Source organism: Eumetopias jubatus, unplaced genomic scaffold, assembly GCF_037043125.1.
Source record: "Eumetopias jubatus isolate StellerSeaLion01/CBP00866 unplaced genomic scaffold, mEumJub1_p1.0 scaffold_13, whole genome shotgun sequence".
NCBI lineage: Eukaryota > Metazoa > Chordata > Mammalia > Carnivora > Otariidae > Eumetopias > Eumetopias jubatus.
The window spans coordinates 54,824,337-54,848,891 of record NW_028274819.1 but is presented as its reverse complement, the minus strand read 5'-3'; the positions used below and the strand labels follow the sequence as shown (position 1 = coordinate 54,848,891).

Here is a 24,555-nt window from a genome sequence, read left to right as displayed (position 1 = left end):
GGCAGCCCCTCTTCCCTCTGCTTCCTCCAGGGTGGCTGTCCACTCAAAGCTCTTCTGTCTCTAGGTATCTCCTTGGTGTCTGTGGGGGCTGCCCTTCCTCCTCAGCACTCTCCCTGGAACACAGATGTGACAACTCAACACACACATAAACACACACGCACAAGTACACGCACGCACACACGCATTAGTACAGGCTGCGTGGTGACCCATGCAGTAGGCTTTGAATTTCCTCCCCCACATTTTGCAGTTGCTTTGGTCACAAAGGCTGGTCTAACAGTTTAATCCCACAATGAGGTGGGACTTTTCATGTGGCTGCTGATTTGGAATTTGGCTCCAGGATATAAACCTAAGGATACACAGGGGGTAAAATACCCTACTTTTGAAAGAAACCCGAAAACAATTGGGGTCAGACGCCTTCTCAGAGTTTATTACCCCAGCCCTCTACCACCCTCCATGCTGAGTCTACAAGCTGACCACTGGGCTCAGTGACCCTGAAAACATCCCTGCTGTTTGTGAGTTCTGAACCAAGCCAGGTGAGAGGTGCTCTCGGAAAGTCACTCAAGAGACTGGGGCATAGGAGTTAGAGTCTCAGCAGGAAAGATGGGGCACACTCAGACTGGGTGAATGAAGAGACTCTTCACAAAGGTGTGGGCTGCTGTTGGGAAGGCTCCACTCGGAGGGGCACTGTTGGTCATGCTGTCCTAGCCAGAGAAGCAAGGACAGCAAGAAAGGGCTGTGGCAGTCCTGGGGAAGGTGTACTGGTCCCTTTCCTCCTCCCCACCTTGCCTGATATCCGGAGGAGAGAGGGACCCAAAGGAGGGGTGAGGTGGGTCCTCCCAGCACGGGGGAAGAAGAGGGGTGGGCATTAAATTAAGTAGGGCTTGGAACCTTAAGCTGGAATGAACTTTGTTAGCCACAAGTGACTCAAATATTTGGAGTTTGCCACATAAACAGTTTATGGATGGGAAAGGGAAATTAGACATTGAGCAGGCAGTACTGATAGGAAAATAAAATAGCTGTGTTTGTGCCTTCCTGCATTCTCACTGTTCAGTAAACTGGAAAAAGAAGTATTAGCAGTTCCATTTTATAAAGAAATTGAATTTGTGGTCATGGAGCTGGTGATGGCTGAGCTAGGCCAGAACCCTGCTCCTCCTGCCTCGACTTTCCTGGGTCCCCCAACCTCCTTCTTTTCCCAGAACCACAACTTGGTAACCCCGAATTCAGCACAAGCTAAAGCCACATTCGCGACAAACAGGGCTGAGTAGAGTGCCCCAGGTTCCCAAGATACACCCCCTTCCACCCATGTCCCTTAAGCCTCTTTCCAGCACACCCCCCTGAGGCCCTCCAAGGTGAGTTCTCAGAAGGCGCAGCCGGTGCCGATGAGGGCAGTGGAGGCTTCAGGGGCCTCGCATCTAGTCCCCACGCTGACTGCTGTGTGGCCTTGGGCAAGGCACAGCTCTCTCTGGGCCTCTTGTCCCCCAAGCAGTCAAACCATCCATGGGGTCCCTGCCAGGAGGGAAAACTGATTCCAACCGGCCCTGTCTTCCAGGGGACTCACGCGCTGCTTCACAACAGCCTTCAGGAGTTAACAGCCCCGGGAAGCCATGTCAAGTTGGGGAGGCCCGGAGGGTAGGGGCAGGGAAGATATTTTGGGGCGGGCGGGTCTCCTGGTCACTGCTGGACAATGGTCCAGGGCAGCCATTGTGCCGGGAGTGGAAAATCCTTTCTGACTCCATCTCCAAGGGCTGAAAATAGTCCAGGGTGAGCCCTTGGGGACTGAGTCTGGGGCCATGAGTGACTGGCCCAGCCCGGCCCATTGTTCCTGGCTGGAAGAGGACTGACACTGGACACCTGGCTGAACGAGAGCCAAGACAGAGGCAAACTCAGGAAGCCTGTATTGGAGGAAGAGCGGCTGGGCAGAGCCAAGCCCCATGGCAGATGGGGAAACTGAGGCCCAGAGAGGCGAAGGGATTCACCAAGGCACATGGTGCACAGGGGAGTGGAGGAGGAAAGCTTGGCTTCTGGGGTTCATCTGCCCTCCACTCTCCACCCCTCACCAGCACATGCTGCGTGGAAAGGCAAACACGTCTCTCACCCTGCAGTTCAGGCACTCCTGGCCAGACTCCACCCTCCACCTGCAAGGGGCAGGGCCATCGGGCAGCGGACCAGCTCCGCTCCAAGCCCCTGTGGGGTGCCAATGGTGTCGCTTTACCTCTCTGTCACTTGATGCCAGGGGAGAATCGCTGCCCACTCCAGTCCTCAGAACGGAGAGCCCAGGGGGTTGGGGGAATGGCTGTTAGTTGTGCCTTTGCTGAAGATCGAGGTGGCTGATGCCCTAACTGAGGCAGGGACAACTGGGTCATGGGAGGGAAGGGCTCCAAGCTCCAGAGGGTGGCCCAGAGAGGGCAGGCAGGTAGCCTCCGGTCACACAGCGAAAGTTGCCCATTCAATGCCTGCTCTCGGTCCTGGCAGCCTGGGTCTCCGGGCTCTTGGTTGAACCAAGAAGTAGTTGTAGCACCCCACGATGGGGACCATCAGTTAGGGAGAAATGGCTGTTGCCATGGGTGAGTGGGAGCTCTCTGGTCCACAGGGGCTGGCTCCAGAAGCTCGATATCAAGGGCCTCCCTCCCTCCTCCTCTGCTTCTCCCTGCTGCCCTCTCACAGCCTGGCACAGGGACAAGGTTCTGTAAACACACACAGGCTCATGGGCCGGAATGCCACCCAGTGCCAAGGGTAGACCTGCTTTCCTCCTCCTCCTCCATCCTAGGGTCACAGGAGGCCCACTGTTGCTCACTGGCTGGACATTCCTTTCCTTCAATAACGTATCCTAGTGCGGTTATATATTACATTATGTCAACTCCATGAGGGTAGGGTCCAGCTGGTTTGCCTCTGTATCACCTTGGCACCATGCCTGCCATGTAAATGCTTACCAAGTGTTTCGTGCGTATTGATCCAATGCCCTGTGTGGGAGGTGGTACGTCCTTTTGGAAATGAGAAAACCAAGGCCCTGCAAGGTTCAGTAACTTGCCCAAGGTGCTACAGCTGCAGGAAGTGGAGATAACTTCCAGACAGAGGTGGTATGGGCTCCGGGTCTGTGCTCCCACCCCCACCCCCACTATACTGCCCCTTTCATCGTGAATTCCCACGGAGGGTTGCTTACACACCCTCCTGCCCAGCAGAGGTTGCAAGTGGAATGGGATGCTGGAAAGGAACTAATCTGGGCATCTGATGGACTCAGATTCGATCGTGACTCGCCCCCTGACTGCCTGTATAGCCTGGAGCAAGTCCTCACTTCTCAGAGCCTATCCCCTCCTCTGCTAAATGGGGATAATAATGTCTATTTCACACAGTTGTGGGGAAGAATAAATAATAGAGACAAGAGGTGCCTGGGGCCTGCGTTAATACATGAGTACCCTTCCTCATGAGCTTGACTGAACGGAACAGCTCAAGTCTGTCATGACAAGGGTGGTCGCAGAGGGGTAGCTTTGGGGACCTAACCTCCCTCCTGGGCCCTGGGTCACCTGCCCCCCAGGGCAGAGACCCCCGGTGTGCCAGGGCCGCGTCCTGGATGCAGAGCTCACCAAGACTAGTTCCTCCCCCCGCCCACTGCCCCCCCCTCCTCTTCTATGCCCCTGGCCTCAGTGCCACAGCTCCGCCCACCAGCTCCATCCACCAGGGTGGGGAGAGCTGGGGCAGTGAGGGTGATGACAGGAATCCCACAAAGGCATTGACCTGAACTAAAGGGAGCAGAGCAGCAGGGACAGCCTGAGCCCCTGGCACACATCCAGGTGCCACGCTGACCTGCTGAGTGACCTTGGGCAAGGCCCCACCCCTCTCAAGTCTACAGCTGGGCTGGATAATCCCTGGGGTCCCTGTCAGGTGGCTATGCCTTTTCACAGTGGCCTTCAAGAGTCAACAGCCCCAGGAAGTGATGTCAGGGTGAGGAGGTGGGGTGGTTGGGAGGGAGCACAGAGGCCCAGTGAGTAAGAGGAGATATTTTGAGAGCAGGCAGGTCCCCCCACGTCACTACTGGACAATGGTCTGGGGCTGGGAGTGGAAAATCCTGCTCTTACTCGGGCTGAAAATAGCACAAGGCAGGAGGGTCAGGAACCTCACCCGCTAGGTGGATGGTTTCGGCCCTGAGCAGCAAGGCCAGACATCCACATTGAGGGGTCAGGCAGTCTGACTGGGGCCCAGGGGTGGAACCCTGGGCCTGTCCCTGGTTCCCTTAGAGTCTCACTTCCCTACCCCCACCAGTGTCTGCTACTGGATTAGATGGTGAGTAGGGCTCTCCTTTTCCCTAGGTCCTTTGTCCTTAGATATGTGCAGGCAGCTGGTTCAAGAAAGGCTTCCTGGGGCTCAGCCATAGTGTTGGCTCCATGTGCTGTAGGGCCATGGGTTCTCAGGGTCTCCAGGACAACTGCTTGAGGAGTAGGTAGGCAGGACATGAAAGAAATGGGAACTAAGGGTACTTGGGCATTTGGTGGCCACAGCCCTACCCCCAACCACAGATGCACACTCAGGAGTCCCCAAAATCACGATGTATAACCTCCTGCCTCTGGGTCTAAGCAGGGCTGAGGGAATCATAGCCCAGCATTTACACTCTTGGGTGTAATCTTACCTGGGTATGGGGTTCCTATAAACTAGGATGGGGTTCAGCCTGAGCAGCAGCTGGTAGGAAAGAGATAGGCTTGGGCCTGCAGGAAAGGCTCAAGGACAGTCTGCAAAAGATAGTCACAAAAAAGCTCACGGGGACTCTGGTTACATTAACAGAAGTATAGGACCTAGAATATGGGAGGTGAGCATTTCACACTACTTTGAGCAGGTCACCCACATTGCAATGCAGAGTAATTTTCCTGGGTCATGGCTTGTGATGGGTCCCTGTTGCATGAGGGAGCTGAGGAGCTAGACTCTAAATAGAGGACCCTTGGGGGATGCCCCATTCTGACAAAGTAGAATGGGAAGGGTGAAGAAGTCATAAGAGGCAGGCAGAATTTGGGTGGGGAAAGAATCTTCTCTCAGGCAAAGTGGGCCGATAGGGCAAGGGGTCTCCCAGAGGGAGAGGGAGTGAGTCTTTACATCCGAGATTAAGAGTGAAGCCTGTCAGCTTTGCCCTACCCCTGCCCTAAGGCTGAGCTGGGCCCTGTTCAGCTGAGCTCTACAAATCTCCGCAGTGATCCTGGCTGGACCCAGAATCTGTCACAGGTGAGAAAGATCTCCCTCACCCGAAGCCCTGACCCAAGCTGAGCACCAACTATAATGCCATATAGCTGGATTTTCCCAAGAGGCAGAGGACGGGACAGGAAGAGAAGTGGATCTCTCCCATACTTAGCCCCTGCACAAAGGAAACCTCAGGTAAAGGCAAGGAGGGAGCCCTGTCTTGGTACCCTTGTGCCCCACCCCCCAGCCTCATTCCTGCTGTGAGCCTGAGTGCCGGTTGCCCGGCCTGCCTCCAGTTCCTGCTTAGCCTGATTTCCTGTCCCCATGTCTTTGCCCAGGATGCACCCTGCACCTGGATGTTCTTCTCTGATGAACTGCTTTCCTCAGAAGCTACAGCTCAGGAGCGTCCCCCGCTCCAGGAAGCCTCCCTGAGCCCCTGGTCCACAGCCCCAACCACTCAGCGTTTTCCATGGTGTGCTGGAGCATCTGGGACCCGCTTGCTCCAAAATTTTCAGGAATTTTGCAAGGAGGCTGACATCACATTAGTAGTCTGAAATTGGCCAAGGCAGGCATATTTGCACCATGGCAGTTGGCAAGGCTACAAATAAGGGGTTCCCCTCACCCCCTGGAGAGCCAGTTAGACGGTTTAACATTTACCAACACGACTGGTCATAGCCATTAAGCCCTCAACTGGAAGATTCCAAGAACAGGACCCCATCTGTCTCCTGTTTGCTGAGGCAGCTAGTGGGAAGGCAGGTGGCACAAGAGTACGGGTTGGAGAAAGGACCCCAGTGTGGATGGTGAGAGCTTCTTAGGCCGTATCTTCATCCTCAAACCATACCATAGGGCACAGCGCAGCAGGCAACAACTTTAGTAGAAGTTACAGCCTCCAACTGGCTCCCAGCCCAGGGGAGCCTCCAGATGGGTTTATGACATCGGTTCCCTGACATTACGTTCGTCCCTCAGGATGGGGCTCCTCCTCAGAGGTGTGTCCAGTGGGGCATCCAGACCTGCCCTAGACCCCTCTGTAGGAAGCTCTGGCTCAGCCCTGACCCCTTACCAGGGTCCTTCGGTCAGCCTGAAACCCTGCCCCTCCTAGGTGGCTCAGGCCCAGACTGTGACCTTGGTATAAGTCACTTTCCCCTCTGGGCCTGTTTCTCCATTTGACTTGATCAGGCTGGATACCCTGGCAGGCACAGCCAGCTATTTACGTGGGAGTCAGGCCAGGGGCAGCATTGGCCCCTTACCCTTGCCTTTCTTGAAGCCTTATTCCCCAGCTCACACATACAAATTGTGACTGGCGTCATAGGGACTGTTGAGATCTCTGGACCACAGAGAACATTCTGAGCCCCTGCCAAATGACAGAGCATTGACGTCATGGCTCCCTTGACCATCAGGCATGAGTCACGAATGGGCCCTATCTAGGGAGACCATCCCATCTGAAGAAGTCCTAGTTCCTACAGCACCCCCTCCCCATATTAACTTGCACAGGCCTGAGGGGTTCAGGTCCTACAGCCGCATGTCCTTAGTGTTCTCACCATCAGCCGGTGTGGACTCTGTCCGCCTAGAGTCCTCACTGCTGGTCGATACATCTTTTGTCCTCTTGATGTCAGTCCTGTCCGACCTGCGCAGGCCCCCTCTGCGGCGAACCTGGGCAATAGGAGAGGGATCTGAGGGTGGCTTGGCATCTCGGGCAAAGCGCACGAGCCTCTGCCCCGCCAGGAAGTAGAGCACGGGGTCAAGGCAACTGTTGGCACTGGCCAGTGGCCGGGTGATCTTGTAAGCCATGTTGACGGCGTTGAGGGTGTGGCAGCTGAGGTCCAGCGAGCGGAAGGAGTAGTAGAGGGTGCGGGTGACGTGGAAAGGCAGGAAGCAGAGCGCGAAGACGGCCAGCACCACGGCAATGGTGCGCACTGACTTGCGCTTGGCCCGCGGCAGGCCTCCCGACGTCCCGTAGGCCGGCTTCAGCAGCCGCCGGGCCATAAGCACGTAGCACACCAGGATGATGGCGAAGGGCACGGCAAAGAGCAGGCCCAGCATGACGGAGCTGTAGGCCACGAACTGGCCGAAGAGCTCGGGCGCGGAGGTGTCGTGGCAGGTGATGCGGCCGCCCCGCACGCTGGTGGTGACGAAGTAGAGCACGGGGGACTGGCAGGCCAACACCAGCACCCACACAGCGGCCGCCACGCGGCGGGCGTAGTGCGCGCGGCCCCAGCGCAGCGAGCGCAGCGGGCGCAGGACCCCCAGGCACCGGTGCACGCTGATGCACGTGAGGAAGAGGATGCTGCAGTAGAGGTTGGTGTAGAAGAGGAAGCGCACCAGCTTGCACAGCACCACGCTGAAGGGCCAGTGGTCGCCGCGGGCGTAGTAGTAGACCAGCAGCGGCAGGGATGCGGCGTACAGCGCGTCGCACACGGCCAAGTGGAACATGTACGTAGTGGACGCGTTCCAGGTCTTGAGGCGGCACAGGAAGACGTAGAGTGCGGCGGCGTTCAGACACAGCCCCAGCACACACACCACGCCATAGGACACCGGCAGCAGCACGTACTTGAAGTCCTCATTGAAACGGCACTTGTAGCCCAGCTCGTCCCCTTCCCAGGAATCATTGACTGTGCCGTTCCAGCGGCCCAGGCCTGTGGCCATCGCCCTGAAGGGGGAGGGGCGGGGGGAAGAGCGGTCAGGGTCATGACCGGGGCTCAGGGGGGGAGGCCTGACAGCCACCCGACCGGGACCATGAGGGGCCCCACGCACCCACAGATCCCCTTGGTTCAGATCTGCCCAACCACGTTCAAGGTCTTTGTAGCCATCCGACCTGGCTCTCTCCCTGGACCCAGAAGGCCCAGAACCGTGAAACACTAGAGCTTCGAGAAGGCCTGGGATCCATGAATATCAGGGCCACGTACCTCTAAAACTTCAGAACAGGGGTAGGCAAACTACATCCTGAGGGCCAGATGCAGCCCACCAGTCTATTTCTGTAAAACAAAACAAAACAAAACAAAAAACCTTGATTGGAACATAATCATACCCATCTATTTATGAAGAGTTGAACAGTTGTGACAGAGACTATATGTTACCCAAAGCCTAAAATAGTTACCATCTGGCCTTAAAAAAAAAAAAATTTATTTTTGGCGACCCTGCTCTAGAACCTCAGGAGCACAGAATTCTAGATTGAGGATCCTGAGCTCTAGAATCTGAGGAGCTGGGGGTCCCCGAGCAGTGTCATCTCAGATTCACAGAAAGGGGCCTTTAAGGATGACTGGATCCACCTCACACCGAGTGCCCACTGCCTGCTGAGGCATTTCTGGCCACAGGGCAGCCCCTACCCTCCGGGAGGCATTAGAAAGTTCTTTCCTTTAGGGGCGTCTGGGTGACTCAGTCAGGAAATGTCTGACTTCTGATTTCTGGTCATGATCTCAGGGTTGTAAGATTGAGCCCCCTCGCTGGGTTCTGTGCTGGGCATGGAGCCTGCTTGCGATTCTCTCTCTCCCTCTCCCTCTGTCCCCCAACCCTCTCTCTCCCTCTTTTAAAAGAAAAAAAAAAGTTCTTTCCTTTAGCTCATCTTTCCACTCTCTGGAGAGGCTCTGGCCCCGTGCCTGGTATTTTGGCATTTGAGGGAGTATTTCTAAGGGTCTCCCCCGTTAGTCATTCATTCACCTCTTGGCAAATAGTTTTTAGGGACTCCTATATTCTGGCACTTTCTGCATTTGTAAATGGCAGTCTATTCCCTGGACTATGAGGCTACCAGATGGGACAGTGACCCTCCTGAAGATTCCAGGGAAGTCTGGGACAGAGATGGGGATGGGAGCAGAGGGGGACTTCTTTTGTGGGGCAAATTAAGCTTCCCCCAGGTCTACCTAGTTTCTCTTCACACACCACCACTATCTTGAGGATCTTCTACCTCGTCCCCAGCGGGTATATAACACAACCAGGGGGCCTGACCGCCCAGAGAGGGAGCACCCGGAGGCTGTCCACCTTACTCCTCTCCGTATCCCCAGTGGGACCAGTAAGAGCTCTCTCTCAGCTGTGAGGCAGGGGACAGAAATCCCAGTCTGGAGGGCAAAGATGTGCCCAAAGGTCCCAGGGGCAGGTTGGAAGTCATAGCAGGTAGGCAGATTTGGGACAAACACGAAGAATAGCTTTCTAAGAATGGGAAGGGGCAAAGGGAGCTGATATATTTTTTTTTTAAGATTTTATTTATTTGACAGAGAGAGAGAGAGAGCACAAGTAGGAGGAATGGCAGGGAGAGGGAGAAACAGGACCCTGGGATCATGACCTGAGCCAAAAGCAGACGCTCAGTTGACTGAGCCACCAGGCGCCCCATAAGGGAGCTGATATTTTTCAAACCCTACTACTAGGTATGCTGTATAAATGTTATTTCATTCCATTTTTACAACATGCTTCTGGAAACCAGGTTATCATGCCCAGTTTTCCACTAAAGAGTCGAAGACACAGATCATTCAAATAATTTGGCCAAGGTCACATAGCTAGGGATGTCTGCAATTCCTATCCAGGTCCACCCCACAATGGAAGGGGCTATAGGAATGAGGTAGTGACCTCACTGCTTGGGGGGTATGCAAGCGGCTCTTCTAGCAGAGCCTGCGGAAAGGTCTGTGTCCTGTGTGTGGGTGTGTCTGGGAGGCCGGAGAGGGCAGATGACACGTGAGTGCTCCCAGTTCTAGGAATCTAGGACCTGTACACAATTTTGGAACCTGAGGTCCTGGGAGGCTGGGACTTGCAGATTCTGTAGGGCCGGTAACATCCACTCTCTTAGACCATGAGCTTCCTGCCCAGCCTGGAAGCAATAGTTCAGGGCCCCTGAGGTTGAGATTAGGGGGCTGAAAGACACATAGGTCCCTCAGTTTCCCTTCTCTCCCCATCCCCCATCCCCCCGACCCCAGAATCTTCTCTGTCTCCTGTTGTCAGCAAAGGTGCCACCGGGAAGAAGGGAGCGTGCACCTCCTTCCCACAGAGGCAGGTTCCTCCTCAAGGAGGCAGGGCTGATCCAGGGTGAGGAAGCAGGGAGATTCTGTGGTGCCAAGCTGAGAGGGGGCAGCTCCCCCTGCCAGGGGGATCTCTGGCCAGGGTTGGCCTACTGGGACCCCTCTTGCCCAGAGCCAGGCCTCAGGACCCGGCATTAAAGCATTTCCTGTACCCAACCCCTACTCCATGCAGTTCAGTGCTGCCTCCACCCCTCCTGCCTCTAGCCTCAGTTCCCCCTAATCCAGAGGGGTCTTTGTAAAGACAAAGTCATTCCTTTGCTTGAAACCCTCTGTGGCTCCTGCCTATTCTCAGGCAAAAACCCTGCTCCTCCTTGGTCTGGCACTGGAGGTTTCCCTAACCCAGCCGCTGTCGGCCACACCAGCCCCATTCTCTGGGACCTGTGGTTTCCTGCACGCACCGAACACACACTCCCAGCAATGGTTCATGGCGCTCCTTCAACCTGGACTCCATTCACACCCCTCACCTCCACTTGCTGCAATGACAACTTTTTATCCTTCAGCACAGCAAACTCCAGTGGTTAAGAACCTGGCCTCTGGAGCCAGACCACCTTTGTTGCCTCATCTGTAAAATGTGGCCATTAACCCACATCATACAACTGCTGTGAGGACTGAGTCACTTGATTTGTGTAAAATGTTTGGAGTAGCGCCTGGCACACAGTAGGTACACTGTGGTGGTATGAGCTACAAGGCTCAGCCCAGATGTGGCCTTCTCCTGCAATCTTCAGGAAGCTCTCTCAGGTCACCAATGGGGGAGGCTGTACAGCAGGGGAGAGTGGCGGGCCGAGGGAGTGACACTAAGGCCCAAGCTGGGGCCAGGCCTGGGGACCCTGAGAGGGGAGAGATCTGGAAGGGTTAGGGACAGAGGCCAGAGAGACTGGCCCAGAGGGAGTTTGGGTAGGGGAGGGGCAGGCGAGGGAGGCTGGCCGGATGCCTGGAGGAGGAGCAGGTGTAGGGAGAGGGGCACTCGTTATCAGACATGACAGTGCCTAGGCCTGGCAGGTCTCTCCTCGGGGTCAGGGCCCTCTCCCCCCACCCTGCCCCTGCCCCTGCCCACCCCAAGCCATAGTCAGTGTCTCCACACAAAGATTTTCTTGCTAATCACTAGGGTGGAATCTCCAATTCTAGTGAGCGGGGTGGAGACTTCCCCAAGTCTCTCACGAACCGAGGAAGCTGTCCTTTCCATCTGTTTCAAGACATCCTGGCCTCTACCTTCTCAGGCCAGCTGGGGACTCCATTGCCTTGGCCCCTGTCCAGAATGACCCTGCCTGCCCTCTCCCTCCACTGGCTGGTCCACCAACCTGTGAGTACATCTCTCCTGCCCCCCCAACCCCTGCTTATGAAGACAGTGAAATCCCCAGCCCTCTCCCTTGGCCCTCCGCTCTGCCTCTCCTCACCCCCAATGCCCTCGGGGCCTCACCCCTAGCTCCCTAGAGACCAGCTTCCACCTAACTTTGTCCAACACCACTTGCCAGCCCCTCTGTGCCCAGTTCTGGCTGGCCCTGCCTTGTAAGTGCCCTGCCAGGCTTCCCTGCCTTTGCTCATGCTGTTCTTTCTGCCTGGAAAGCCCTTCCAGAACCCACTCACACTGTACCTCATCTTGCCCACCCCTCCAGGCTCTTCTCAAATGTCACCCTATCTCTGAAACTCTCCCCCTCCACAACCCCCGATATTCCTCACACCCTGTTGGGAATCTGTCCTTCCACTCTCTAACCCAACACATTCCAGGTGCTCCCAGAGGGCTGGGTCCATCTGGTTCTTTTCTCTGTCCCAATCATCCAGCAAGAGGCCTGATCCAGAGCAGGTATGACATGAATGAGAGAATGAATGAATGAAGCAAGCACAAGAAGATATAGGAGTCCAGAGGAGGCTGAGCTTTATGACAGTGGCCCTCCTTTCCCTTATTCCTCTCAGGGCCTCCCAGAATTGTCCTGACAAAGATTTCTCAGCTGCGGACCCTAGGTGGCCTCCTGGGAACACTCCTGGGGACCAACTCACCTGAGGCCTGCTCCTGGCTCCGGCCCTTGACAGGCACCTGGAGTGCCTCTCTTTCAAGAGCCCTGCCCTTCTCTGGCCAGGCCAGGGAAATGCCAGGGGGAGGGGAACCGGACCTAGGCATTCTGGAGGTGGGTCAGCTGTCTGAGCCAAGCACATTCTTTTATCTTGCTCATCCCTGGCTCAGGTCATCCCTGGGTCGGTCTGGATCAGGAGTTCCTGGTCCTGGTGCCCTCTACCCCCAACCCCTCACTTTGTAGGGGCCAAGCCTGGGCTGAACAGCTTCCACGCAGCATCTTCATTTCACCCCTCCCCACCCCCCCTCCTCAGTAGATGCTGCCATAGAGGTCAAGCTATTTGTTCAAGGTCACACTGCTAGGAATTGGAGAACATGGGCTTGATACCAGGGCTCTCTGGCTCTGAAACCTGAATTCATCACAGCCTGGGATGAAGGAGCAGGGTGGGGATCCCCTCTACTGAACCCCGGTTCAGGATATACACGTGCACGAGTGAGGCTGCATGAGCCTCCCAGCCAGTGGAGCCCACCCTTGCACACCCATACCTGGTCAGCCCCTGCTCTCAGTCAGGATGCTCAGCGCCTGCTCGGGTCCCTCACTCATGAATGAGCAGGCCTGGACCAGGACGCAGGGAATTCTTCAGGAAATAGGAAAAACAGGTCCCCTGGCCTGGGACTGCACCCAGCTTCTAGCATTTCTCAGGGCAGGCCGCGCCGTGGGCTCTGTGGGAAGTGGAGACAGTGTGCACTCTTGGGCTCCTGGTGGCAGGAGTCAGCCAGGCAGAGCCCTCCCAGGCCTGCTTCCAGTGCCCGCTTGTCCCAGTAGGAGTGCCCTCTGCCCACCCGCACTCCCTAGCTGTCCACCCTCGGCTCACGTGGTCCAGGGATGGTTGTTCCCAGTCCCCCTCCCCGGGCAGCCCCTTTCACAGGAGTGTGGCTCTGCTGAGGAAGGTCTTCCCCACATCCTGCAGAGCTGAGCTGCGTCTCCAATGCCCCCTCCCTCCATCCTGGTCTGTGCTTCAGTCCCTACAGTAGCAGTCAACACCCTCCTTGCCTGGTATACGCTCGACAGTCCTTACGCCAACGGTTTTGCTCAAGCTATGCCTCTATCTGGAGTCCTCCTCCCTGTCCCACCTCTAATCACTCCCCCCATAGGTATTATAAACACACATGAACACACACGGGCATGGACGTACCCAGATACCCAGAGACATACACAGTCACATTCAGATGTATACACCGTGCGCGCGCGCGCGTGCACACACACACACCGTCCTAGACGGGGCCTAGAACAGCCTTTAGAAATCACGTGCACCAAACTCCCATTTGACAGAGGAGGAAACTGAGGCCCTGTCACACGATCGCACCATAGGCCAGGGACAGAGCCAAGACTGGAACGAAGGCCTCCTGGATTCTGGCCCCGGCTCTTGTCTTGTCTGCGAGGCCCTCACACACACCAGGCACAAGGTTTCATTGAGGGGGTGGTTACCTGGTGGAGGGACCCCTCTGGATGTGCAAGTCCCAGCACCCACTAGAACCTCAGACTCATCAGAGGAGAAAAAGGACATCCCCTTCCTTTTTCCATCTGCTTCATTTCCCTACAACGGGGGAGTGGGTCCGAGACAGCTAAAGCCAGGTCCCTGGGCTGGAAGCAAAGTGCAAGCATGGGGGGCAGTGAGAAGAGAGGAGGAGACAGCTGGCTGCGGGCAGGGGATAGGAGGTGTGGCATGGGGGAAATGCCCCCAGGTCACTGCTCTCCTAGCGCACCTTGTCCCTGGAGCCTCAGGCTGACTCGGGGCAGCCAGCCGGTAGCCATTTGCCAACCTGCTGAAGAGTCCAGTGACCAAGGAAAGAGCTTCACCTTTCATCCCACTCCACCCCATCTTCTTCTCCTTAGGAGATGCCCTCACTTAACAGACGAAGGTGGAGCAGAGCACTTTCTCAAGGCCATTCCTCCCATTTCTGAGAAGGATCTCTACTATCCATCCTTCCACACTATAAAACTCTGATATGTCCTTGACACTGCAGCCCCTTCCCAACCGCGTGTAACCCACCGGTCACTCACCGAGCCTTATCAGTTCAACCAGTGCAATGGCCCCAGCCCATGGCCTCAGGCTTGTGTTTCTTCTCCAGACCACTGCACCAGCCTACTCACTTGTCTCCTCGCCCCCACCCCATCCCTACAGTCCATCTTTCATACTGCAGTCATGGGTCTTCCTAAAACACAAATCTGACCATCTGCTGTTGAGCTCAAAGCCCTTCTATGGCTCCCTATTGCCGTCAGGCTAATGTCCAAGCTCCTGAGCCTGGCATTCAAGGCCCTGGCTGACCCAACCCCTGCCACCCGGCTAGACAACTCTCTCTCTCTGCCTTCACCTCATCTCATCTCAAGCACAGCAAAAGCAATCCCATGGGAGAGCAATCCCTATCTTTGCTCAGGGATGCCCTCCCTTATCTTCCAACATATGTATCATAACAAGAGTGGAATGCTTTCTCTGTACCAGGTCCGTATTAGGTAGACCTCTTCTCATTTAATCCTGAGAAGCTCAGAGAGGCTAACTAATCTCTCCAGGGTCACAAAGCTAGCAAAATGCAGTCTTGATCTGACTTCAGGAGCTGTGCCCCTGATCACTACCTCTTACCCTCCACAGCCCAGATCCTCTGCTCCAGGAAGCTCCCCGACCAGCCCTCTTTTGAGCTCCATGGCTCTGCCTGTCTGGTCAGTTCTCTGCCAGAGGGAACACCCTAGTGTTCTAGGGCTCTAGGTACTAGAATCTACTCTTCCTGGTATTTCCTCAGAGTGAAGCAGCCCTGATGGTTATTGTACCCATTTCACAAATCAAAACAACAACAACAACAAACTAAGGCCGGAAAGGGTCGCCCAAGATCTCATCCAAGGTCACCAGTGAGTGAGGGGCAGACCACCTGCCCTCTCTACCTGGTTCCACCTCCAGCTTTCTCCTTGTAGCCCCGGGCTAGTTAACGCAAAGCCACGAGGAGTGCCTGAGGCAGTTTCCAGGCTGGCTGCAGAATTTCCAGGGCGGTTGGACAACATTCCAGCTTCTCCACTAGGGCAGCTCCAGAATGAATGCACTGCCCACTCCCCCGCCTATCTGGCTGGCCCTGTCCAGCCTGGCAGGGCAGTGTGACATCACCACTCTGGAAACCCCTGCAACCTGCCTCTGCTGGGGGTGAGGTGCTATGAGGGGAAACAGAGGACCTGGACCCAGAACACCACTGAGGGGCAGGAGAGGGCAGGTGGGAAATCCCAGGGCTGCCATTCCCAGCTGTGGTACCTGGACGAGTCTCAGCTCCATGACCGGAGTCCCAATTTCCTTACAATCTAAGAAGAGCACCCACTGCATAAGGTTGTTGAGACAGTTAAAGGAGATGATTTAGACTCACTTTACGAAATAATTTAAAAAGATATGATTTCAGCAGGTGGGGAAGGCAGGGAGGATGGGAACATCCCAGGAAGACAAGACAGGCAGGAAACCCACAAAAATCATGGGCAGAGTAGCAAGGTCACAGCCAGACTGGCTATAGATCAAGTTTCCCACCCTGAAGGCCATCCTCAGAAGGGAGGGCAGTCCAGGGACCCCGTGCAGGAACGAGACCCCACTATACTCCTTAATTCACTCACCCTTTACAAAGGTTGCCATTTCTATGCCTGTCCCCATGCAGGGCACTTGGGGACTCCAAGGTGGGTTGGACCCTTCTGTGATCTCAAGGAGCTCACTGTCAAGGTGGAAAGCACAGGGGAGGACGGGGGAAGGCCCAGAAACAGGTGATGACAACTCAGGGTGATCAGGGCTGAAGGAAGCAGAGGCACCAGGGTTGAAGCAGCCAAGAGGGTCCTTTATGGGAATTGGGGGTGGGGTGGTCAGGGAAGGCTTCCTGGAGGAGAGGACACCTGACCTGCATTTTGGAAGATGGAGAGGAGTCAGGTGAGTGGAAAGAGAAGAGAAGCAGAGTGAGCAAAAAACCAGAGCAAGAGATCACATAGTATGTCTCGGGAACCGACAGTCACCCCTGTGGCTTGAGGGAAGCAGAGAGGCAAGGCTGGCTAGGAGGACACAAAGGACCTCGGAAGTTATTCTCCACGCCCCCCCAAATATACCCCACAGGGCTGAAGGCCAATAGTCTCCCCACTTTGCTTGGTGTGCTTTCTGCACCACAAGCACTGGGGCTGATCTGGGGAAACAGCTGAGGGGTAACCTCAGATGTTATCAGCAGGTGCTGTTGTGTGAAGACTTTGCAGCCTCCCCCAGGAGACCTTTGGGTTTGGCAGCCCCTTTTGGAGGTCTCTCTCCTTCTTGGAAGCCCCTAGAATCCTGGCTGTGGGGGCCACGCACTGGGAGAACATGTGCATATAGGTCTCAGGTCAACCAGGCTGGCGTCCCACGTTACGGGTCGGGAGACTGAGACCCCTTAAGAGAAAGGGCCTTACTCAAGGTCTGGTGTTCTAATTATATTTAGTGAGGGGTTGGGCACCCTCACCCCTAGCCCTGAGCAGGACTCCAAACTACCTGTCCTTCCTCAACCCAGCACAGCCCAGCCCAGCCCAGTGCTCTAGAGACACACTGCTAACCTGAACCAGTTCAGAACCACAGTGCCCTGGACTCCACCCTGACCTGTCACATCCAAATGCCTCTAGCCAGGCTCAAGAAAAAGAACCCTGAGTTCAGGCTCCAACTTAGAACCACACATGCTGTGCAATCTTGGTCAAGTCAGTTCCCCTCTCTGAGCCTCGAGTTCTTCACTGATCAAATGGGGAGAATCACCACTCTATCAGACAGCTCCTAGGGAATGAGTAAGACAAGGGAGCAGGTGGTGCTCCATGCAGCTAGCAAATCATGCTCCTGTCCTGATGTGGGGGCTGCATCTACCTGTCCTAGCAAAGAGACACAGGAACCCTTTTCACCAGGGGGCCCTCCTGGGTAACCAGGAGGGGGGCAGAAGTCACGGTCAGAGTAGGCAAGGAAGGCTCTTGGAAGGGGCTGTGGTCAGGTCTGGAGAGAAGTAGGAAGGGTCCAGCCTGGAAGGAAAAGGGGAGAATTGGGAAAGCCAAGGTAGAAAAAAAGTACAAAAGTATAGAACAGGATACAAGTAAGTCTGTGATTCTGAGACTGTCTCACTCTGGGTGCTTCCAGAATTCTGAGTTCATTGGTTCTTTTTTTTTTTTTTTTAAAGATTTTATTTATTTATTCATGAAAGACAGAGAGAGAGAGAGAGAGAGGCAGAGGGAGAAGCAGGCTCCCAAGGAGCAGGGAGCCCGATGTGGGACTCGATCCCAGGACCCCGGAATCATGACCTGAGCCGAAGGCAGACGCTTAACCATCTGAGCCACCCAGGTGCCCTGAGTTCGTTGGTTCTGACAGTCCAATTCCAAGAGTCTCTGGCTCTAAGTGTTTCTTCAGGTCTGTTACTCACTGCCTCTGATAGCCTTTGGTTTTGAGATTCTCAAAACCACAGGAGTCTGGACTCTCAGAGCAATGTAATCATAGATCACTGTCCCTGGAGCCACAGAGTCTTAGCAAACACTTGCCAGTGTCCCCATGTGCCCAACCGCAGAGAGACCCCGCAAACCCAGACTCAGATCAGACTTGGTCAGGAGCTCCACTCTGGATGGAGAGAAAGACACAGACATGGACTAGGTCCACTTGGGTGATTAAGCCACGACCAAGGGAAGCCCAGGAGCCACAGAGCCCAGGGGAACTCCTAACCAGCCTGTGGGGGCTGCGCAGAGGTGGGATCATTTGATCTGGGACCTGATGGAAGATTAGGAGTTTGGCAGGTGGACGAGAAAGGGAGGAAGGCACTGAAGGCGGAAAGAAGAGCGTGTGCAAAGACTTAGTGGTGTGCTAGTGTGGCCCTCGGGTCATGTGAGACTGGTATGGAGGGGTTGGTGGCACAGAATGTGTGTGGGCCTGAGGGACTCACATGAAAAGGCTTGAATGCCAGGTTGAGGAGCTCAGCCTCTATCCTGAGGACAATGGGGAGCCATGGCCAGGCTTAAGCAGGGAAGGACATAGTCAGAGTGACCTTGACAATGATGGTGCCACATGCAAAGTGGATAGAACAGAGGGGTCTAAAGGGAGGGAGACCAAGGAGGAGACTACACATGTAATGGTCTAGTGAGAGGCACTGGTCCCTTAGCCCTGGATTCTCTGAGATGGGGAGCATCCTTGCCGGCCCACAGCACAGTCATAGCAAGACTCCTCCTCCCGCAGCTGGGGCTGGGGACGCCGGGCACTCACCAGGAAGCTAGAGCAACGCCAGGAGCCTCCCCTGAGGGAGGGGAGCTTGAAGGAGGCTTGAAGGAGGCCCTCCTCCCATGCTCCAGGGCCCAAGCAGTATTGCTGCCACTGTAAACCCAGGGCCAGGGTGCCAGGGTAGGGGCCCAAGGAGGAAGCAGCTGCCCAGGAGGGCCCAGGCTGCCCACCCTCCCATCAGGGACTCCAGCTACTCACTCTGGACCAGAAATACTCAGGCCTAGGAGATGCTGTAACAGGGGAGTGGAGGAACTCCTCTGCTCAAGCACCAACTGTAGCTCCCCATGGAGCAAGGCCCCCCTCTTCCACTACACACTCACTTCCACACGGTCATTCATTTCCCAAGCACTCCCTGGCACCTGCTCTGTGCCCAGCCTGTGCTGGGTGATACGGATGGAGAGAAAGCAGACTGGTCTAGTCCTGCAACTGACCTTGAGGATGAGCAGAGAGGTCAGGGAAGGCCCCACAGCCAGCCTCACCCCATCAGGACCGGATGGCTGGGAGAGGCCAGGACTGAGGACCCAAAGGCAGCCAAAGGAAGGTGTGGGTCAAAGAGTGCACCAGCCAGGCCCACAGGAGACAGTTCAGGAAGAGAGAGGATTTCACTAGGAGAGCCTCCACCTTTCTCGCTGGGTCAGCGGGGCTTCCCTGGTCCTGTGAGCAGCATAGTTCATCAGGCCACGAGCAAGACCTAAAGTCACGTTTCCCGGGCAAGATTCAAACTTCCTTCAGCCTGAAAGCCAGAGGAGCAGGCCTTACTCAGATGGAACTTCTGTCTTGAACAGGGAGAGGTAAGTTGGGTCAGGGAGGCAGAAGCCCTAGCTTTCACCTCAGCTCTGTGATCTTGGGAAGGAAACTCTGAGCCTCTCATTCCTCATCTGCAAAATGGGGGTAATAATTCCTCTGTCATAGGGTTGGTAGAGGACAAAATAAGGAACTTTTATAAATTGTTCCTAGTAAGCTGCCTCTGCAGAGGGGGCACAGGGGGAGGAAGGCAGTCAGTAGTTAAAATTCCAGTAACTAGCACAACCCCTTGTTACTGCATCCATGTTCTAGTATCTTCAAAACGCATTGAAGTCTCTGAATATCACACTTCTCCCTGTGCGTTGCACTCCACCGCTTACAACGCCCTTTCCTGACTACTGTCTTAAGAATCGTCATAGCAACCTTGCATTTGAAGGTACAAGGATAGTCACATCCAATTTACAGATGGCAAAACTGACACCTAGAGGGGCACCGTGGCCTCTCTAAGGGCTACAGCCAGGAAAGAAGCCAAATCAAAGCACTCACCCATGAGGCCTTGGTGATTTCTCGTACTCTTTTAGCTGGTCCTTAGCGGCTCCAGAAGCCCCAGAGCCCTGTGCATCCTGGGCAGGAAGAGATAGGAATGGAGGGGTCATACCCTCACTCTGTAGCCCAAGCCTGCCAACCATTTATGAAGGTCGCCCAGTGTGATCCTCCAACTCCTCTGGCTCGACCCCAGGACATTCCAAGGCAGGAAGGAGAGGAGGTTGACAATTCTTTCGTGTGGTGGCCTCCGCAAGCCCATACTCTCGACACAGGACCTGACCAGTGCTGGCCTCCTTTTAAAGGCTGGCAGGGCAGGAACTGCCCCAAGGTCACCCAGCAAGTTGGGGGAAGAGCTGGGATGGGATCAGTTGCAGGTCTCCTGGCTCCCACTGGGGAAGGGAGAGTCCTAAGTGTCCCCAAATTCCTCACCCCGAGCACCTAAGGGCTGAGGGAAGTGTTTGGCCGAGGGATCAAGGGCTCAGAGTATAAATAATGCCTGGATGGTTCTGGTGTCTCTATCTGACCTCCTTGTATAGCACTACTTGATCCATTCTCCACCTGGCAGCCAGAAAGATCTTTCTGAAATCCTGCTTTAACCATGGATGTTCCCTGTCCATAAACCTTTCATGGCTCCCTATGGCCTTCAGGATGAAATCAAAGTTTTCAGCTTGCACACTCTGGGTCTTGTAGTGTCCCAGAACACACTGTTCTGACAACCTGTGTCACCTACCTCAATGACTGGATTCTAGTTCCCTCTACTTTGTGATGACACGGAGCTCCACCGTAGACATGCCTTCCCTGGGAAAGCTGGGGGCAGGGGGGCAGGGGGGCAGGGGATAGGGGTTCCTACTGCTCTCTCAGTTCAGCTCAGCCCTGTGCAGGGTGCTGGCAAAAGAGAAATGAGCAAGAGCCACTTTGTGCCCTCCAGGGGGCCCCAGACGTCTGGACCCAGAGACAGTACAGTCCAAGGTGGAACCAGGGCTGTCAGCACTGGGACTTGAAATAGTCAGAAGAGGCTCCAACCCAACTGTGGGATCAAGGAAGGCTTCCCCAATGAGGGGAACTCTGAGCTGGGCCCCAAGCCCGGGTAATTCTCCAGCTGAGGAAGATGAGGCTAGGAGGGCATTTCAGGCAGTGCTACACGCCATCACTAGAGAGGGTGGTGGGTCAGGCAGGAGAAGGGGCTGGAGAGGTTGGCAAGGAGCAGTTCTTGGAGGCCCTGAGTCCCAGGTTAAGGGGTTCAAGCTGGGTCTTGCTAGCCCAGGGAAGAGAATAGCTGAGATATGGGTTTCAGGAGGTTTCCTCCAAGGACTGACCCCACCGGGATACCCAAGCATCGGGCCTACCCAGAAGGACACTGGTACTGAACATGACCCACACATCAGCAACTCAACGGCCCTCAAGTTCCAGAGTATTACTGATCCCCTTTCACAGATGAGGCCACCGAGGCTCAGAGAAGGTCACACAGTGGCCAAGGCAGGACTGGAACAGAGGTTTGAGTCTCCAGAGAGCTTTTGTGGGCCCTATCTGCTTAAAGAATCTCCTTCCCAACCACTCCCACACACAGATAACTGGGACTTAACAGGGCCCCACCCTAGCCTTCAAAAGCTCCCCATTATTCCCGCCTAGAGCCCCAAACAAACCGGGCACCTCAGGCTGCTGGTCCAGGGAAGCTGAGGATGCCATGCTGAAAGGAACAGCGCCACCAGCCCCACAGACCCCAAACTGGCAGTTTGAATCCACAGCTGGGCCTGGCCCTTGGGTCTGGCTCCTGGGGAAGGGGGGCGCAACCCGCCGCCGTGCGCAGTTGGGGAGAGGAGGGAGGACACTGCCTTTCTTCAATCTGACCCTGCCTACAGCACCGCCTTCCAGATTAAAAGTCCCCTGAGAGAGGCTTAACTGTCCTTCCAGGCCACTGTCCCAACCCCCACCCCCACCCCCAACCCCGCCCCCGCCCCCAGTTTTACGAGGCCCCGGCGGGGTGGGCGCCCAGGGTGCCCCTGGGTTGAGGGGGCGCAGCCGGCCTTCCAGGGGCTCGCGGGTCTCCGGGGCGCTGGCCCACGCCTCGGGGCGCTCCCACCAGAGCACACACACAAACAAGTCCCACAGGTTCAGCCACCCGACCCGCCGGGGCGCACGCACTCCCCCACTGATACTCAGACTTTCCCAAAGACGCCGACCCACACTCACCGAGGTATCGGATCGCGCTCCGGGAGCTGGACGCGCCGCTGGAGACGGAGCCCGACCACGGCCCCACCGGCGCACTCGCACTGCTCCGAGCCGCGCGCCACTCGGACGACCACGCGCACGGCTCTGCCGGCCCAGCGCCGAGGGGGCAGCCGCCGCGTCCCGGGCGCGCCTGCCGATTCCCCCCGCCTCCGGTCCTTCCAGGCGGCCGGCCCGGCACGTCGGCGGGGCGCTCGGCCGCCCGGCTCCCGCCGCCACCGCCGCCGCCGCCGCCGCCGGGACCCACGTGCCCGGAGCCCCGCCCGCCCCGCCTATAACTCTCTGCCCAGGCCCGGGCAGGCCAGGGCGGGGCGGACTCTGGACACGGGCTGGTACCGCCCCTCCCGCCAGGACGGACCCCGCGCCAGAGGCGCGGCGACACCGCGGCGATACGCGTGCAGAGGGAAGGCGTCGGCGGCTACTGACCTAGCGCCTGGCGGGACGGCGGCCGCCCGCCTGCCTCACACGAGATGTGGGCAGGTTTTCAGAGACACTAAATCGGCGGAGTTGGTCGGCCACCTGTGTGGCTCCTGTCGCTGCGCACCGCGAGACCTTTCAGCGAGCCCGCGCCCTCTCCTGCCAGGTACCTGCTCGGAGCACCACGATAAGAACTCGCCTCCCTGGCTTGTGACCCGGAGGCGGAGGCGGGGGAGGGTGTCCCTATTGCCTAGAGAGGAAATACATTCCGGGTCCTGCGTCTCTCCAGTGCCAGAGCGGACGGGGCTATAGGGGGAGAGCCTCACCTGTGCTCCCTTTCCTGGCCCTGATAGACACTAGAAATTTCCTGAACAGCTGGCTTTTCTTCATCCCTCCTCTTGAGCGGCTTCCTTTGAGCCGCCTTCTCAGACTACACACACACACTTCCCTTCTCCGCTTTCAACCCCACTCTGACGGCCTTCTCTGGTCAGGGACTATGTCTGTGCGTTTTCTAGACTGTGAGCCAGCGCCAGGAGGAGGAAGGCCTGCAGCCCGCACCAGCGTTCCCCGGAGTTGCTTAATACTTGTTGAACACTGAATGGATGAATGGATGAATGTCCCCCCTCCCCGCCCCATTCTGGTGTAGGTGTTAGGAGTATAGCTTCAGCACTGACTCCGGGAGACCTTGACCCCCTAGTTCCAGTCCCTCTCGAGGCCTCCTTTTTTGTGACAGAGGCAATCACAGCCTTCATCCATCTGGGGCTTTGGATAGTGGGTGTCTACAAAGTGTAGAGGAAGTTTCTTTCTGTGGCCAGGGAGCTCGCCCAGGGCCGTGGGGCCTTGGGTCCTTCTGGGCTCCGGGTCAGCTGACTGAGGTCTGGCTCCTGGCCCCCGGAGGGGCCCAGAAAGGGCCCAGGAAGGATACTGGCTGCAGTCTTGCCAGGAGCAGAGTAGACACACAGCCCTGTGTGGCTGAGCCGCCTCTGCAGTCCCCTGGGGACCTCCTCCTGGAAGGCACAAAGGCCTCTTGTCCAGCTTCCTCCACCTGTCGTCCAAACTGGCCCATGCAGCTTCTAGGGGCTAGGAATCCTACGGCTCTCACTTATGGAGCCGAGGCTCGGGGTCCCAATGTGGGGAAGTCCCCTGGTCACTGGAGGCCCCAGCCAACACCCCTTTCTCCTTTCTCTCCCAAGCCTTCAGACCTCTACTGTGACTACTACTAAGCTCAAGAGAAAAAATTCCTTTGATACCAGGATGAGGATCTGGGGCTCTGCCTCAGTCTCCAGCCGCCTGGAAAGCGGGTAGCCAGAGTCCTGCTCCTGCTCTAGTGCAACGCCCTTAACTTTACAGTCAAAGAAACAGCATTCCTGAGACACCCCAAGGCAGAGCTCCCACAACAAGTGACTTAGGCCTGAGAAACAGAAGAAAGGGACATGTCCTTGAACTCTACAGCCTTGGGGTCTTGCCTCACCTCTCCTATGACTCTGAGCTTCAGTTTCTTCTTCTGCAAAATGGTAATAATCGCTTTCTCACTGGCCTGACTGAAATTCTTTTTTTTAGGGTTTTGCCCATCCTCCTGAGCTGCCCGCGTTTGAAGGGTTAGTATCCCTTCTAATGAGGGGCTGGAAATCTGGGTCTCTTGACATGTTCCCCTGACACTGTCATCACTGGGCTTGAGAGATCAAGTCCAGCAGGTTCCAAATCCCCTAGCTGAGTACCCCCCTACTTGGGGTGGCCTCAGGAGCCCCGATCCACTGCAACCTAAGTGCCCTTATTTTTATCTTCGTACTTATTTACATTTCCTGGCAATAGTTTGTTGAGAAAATATAGACGTTTCTGTGGCTAAAAGACTTTATTATTTATTTATTTTTTTTGTAAAGATTTTATTTATTCATTTGCGAGAGAGACAGAGAAAGAACAAGTACGGGGAGAGGCAGAGGGAGAGGAAGAAGCAGACTCCCCGCTGAGCAAGGAGCCCGATGCAGGACTCGATCCCAGGACCCTGGGATCATGACCTGAGCCGAAGGCAGACGCTTAACCATCTGAGCTGCCCAGGCGCCCTGTGGCTAAAAGATTTTAGACCCATTGACCCCCGCCAGGAAATTGAGGCTCAGTAAGTCCCACAACAAGCCCTACACAAGGCCCTCTCTGGAAGGTCGGAGGGGCCTCCAAGGAGCCT

General features: G+C 56.0%; 1 protein-coding gene and 1 long non-coding RNA gene across 6 annotated transcripts in view; one reads left to right on the top strand and one right to left on the bottom strand.

The window, feature by feature from the left end:
• Positions 1 to 406: 406 nt before the first annotated feature.
• Positions 407 to 22,853, bottom strand: P2RY2 (purinergic receptor P2Y2). Of its 5 annotated transcripts, XM_028115891.2 has the most exons (5): positions 21,924 to 22,167; positions 19,734 to 19,810; positions 12,715 to 12,891; positions 8,064 to 8,132; positions 407 to 7,807 (listed from the first exon to the last, which is right to left on the bottom strand). In XM_028115891.2, exon 5 carries the CDS (start codon positions 7,801 to 7,803, stop codon positions 6,670 to 6,672), a length of 1,134 nt encoding a protein of 377 aa, XP_027971692.1. In that variant the 5' UTR covers positions 7,804 to 7,807; positions 8,064 to 8,132; positions 12,715 to 12,891; positions 19,734 to 19,810; positions 21,924 to 22,167; the 3' UTR covers positions 407 to 6,669. The 5 variants fall into 5 exon arrangements, with proteins under 5 accessions (XP_027971692.1, XP_027971693.1, XP_027971695.1 ...); XM_028115892.2 differs by lacking the exon at positions 12,715 to 12,891; XM_028115894.2 differs by lacking the exon at positions 19,734 to 19,810.
• Positions 22,282 to 24,555, top strand: part of LOC148162660 (uncharacterized) — a 25,521-nt gene continuing 23,247 nt past the window's right edge. Inside the window, exon 1 of the long non-coding RNA XR_015766603.1 lies at positions 22,282 to 22,542. This is a non-coding gene — a long non-coding RNA (uncharacterized LOC148162660). The remainder of the gene's footprint in view (positions 22,543 to 24,555) is intronic.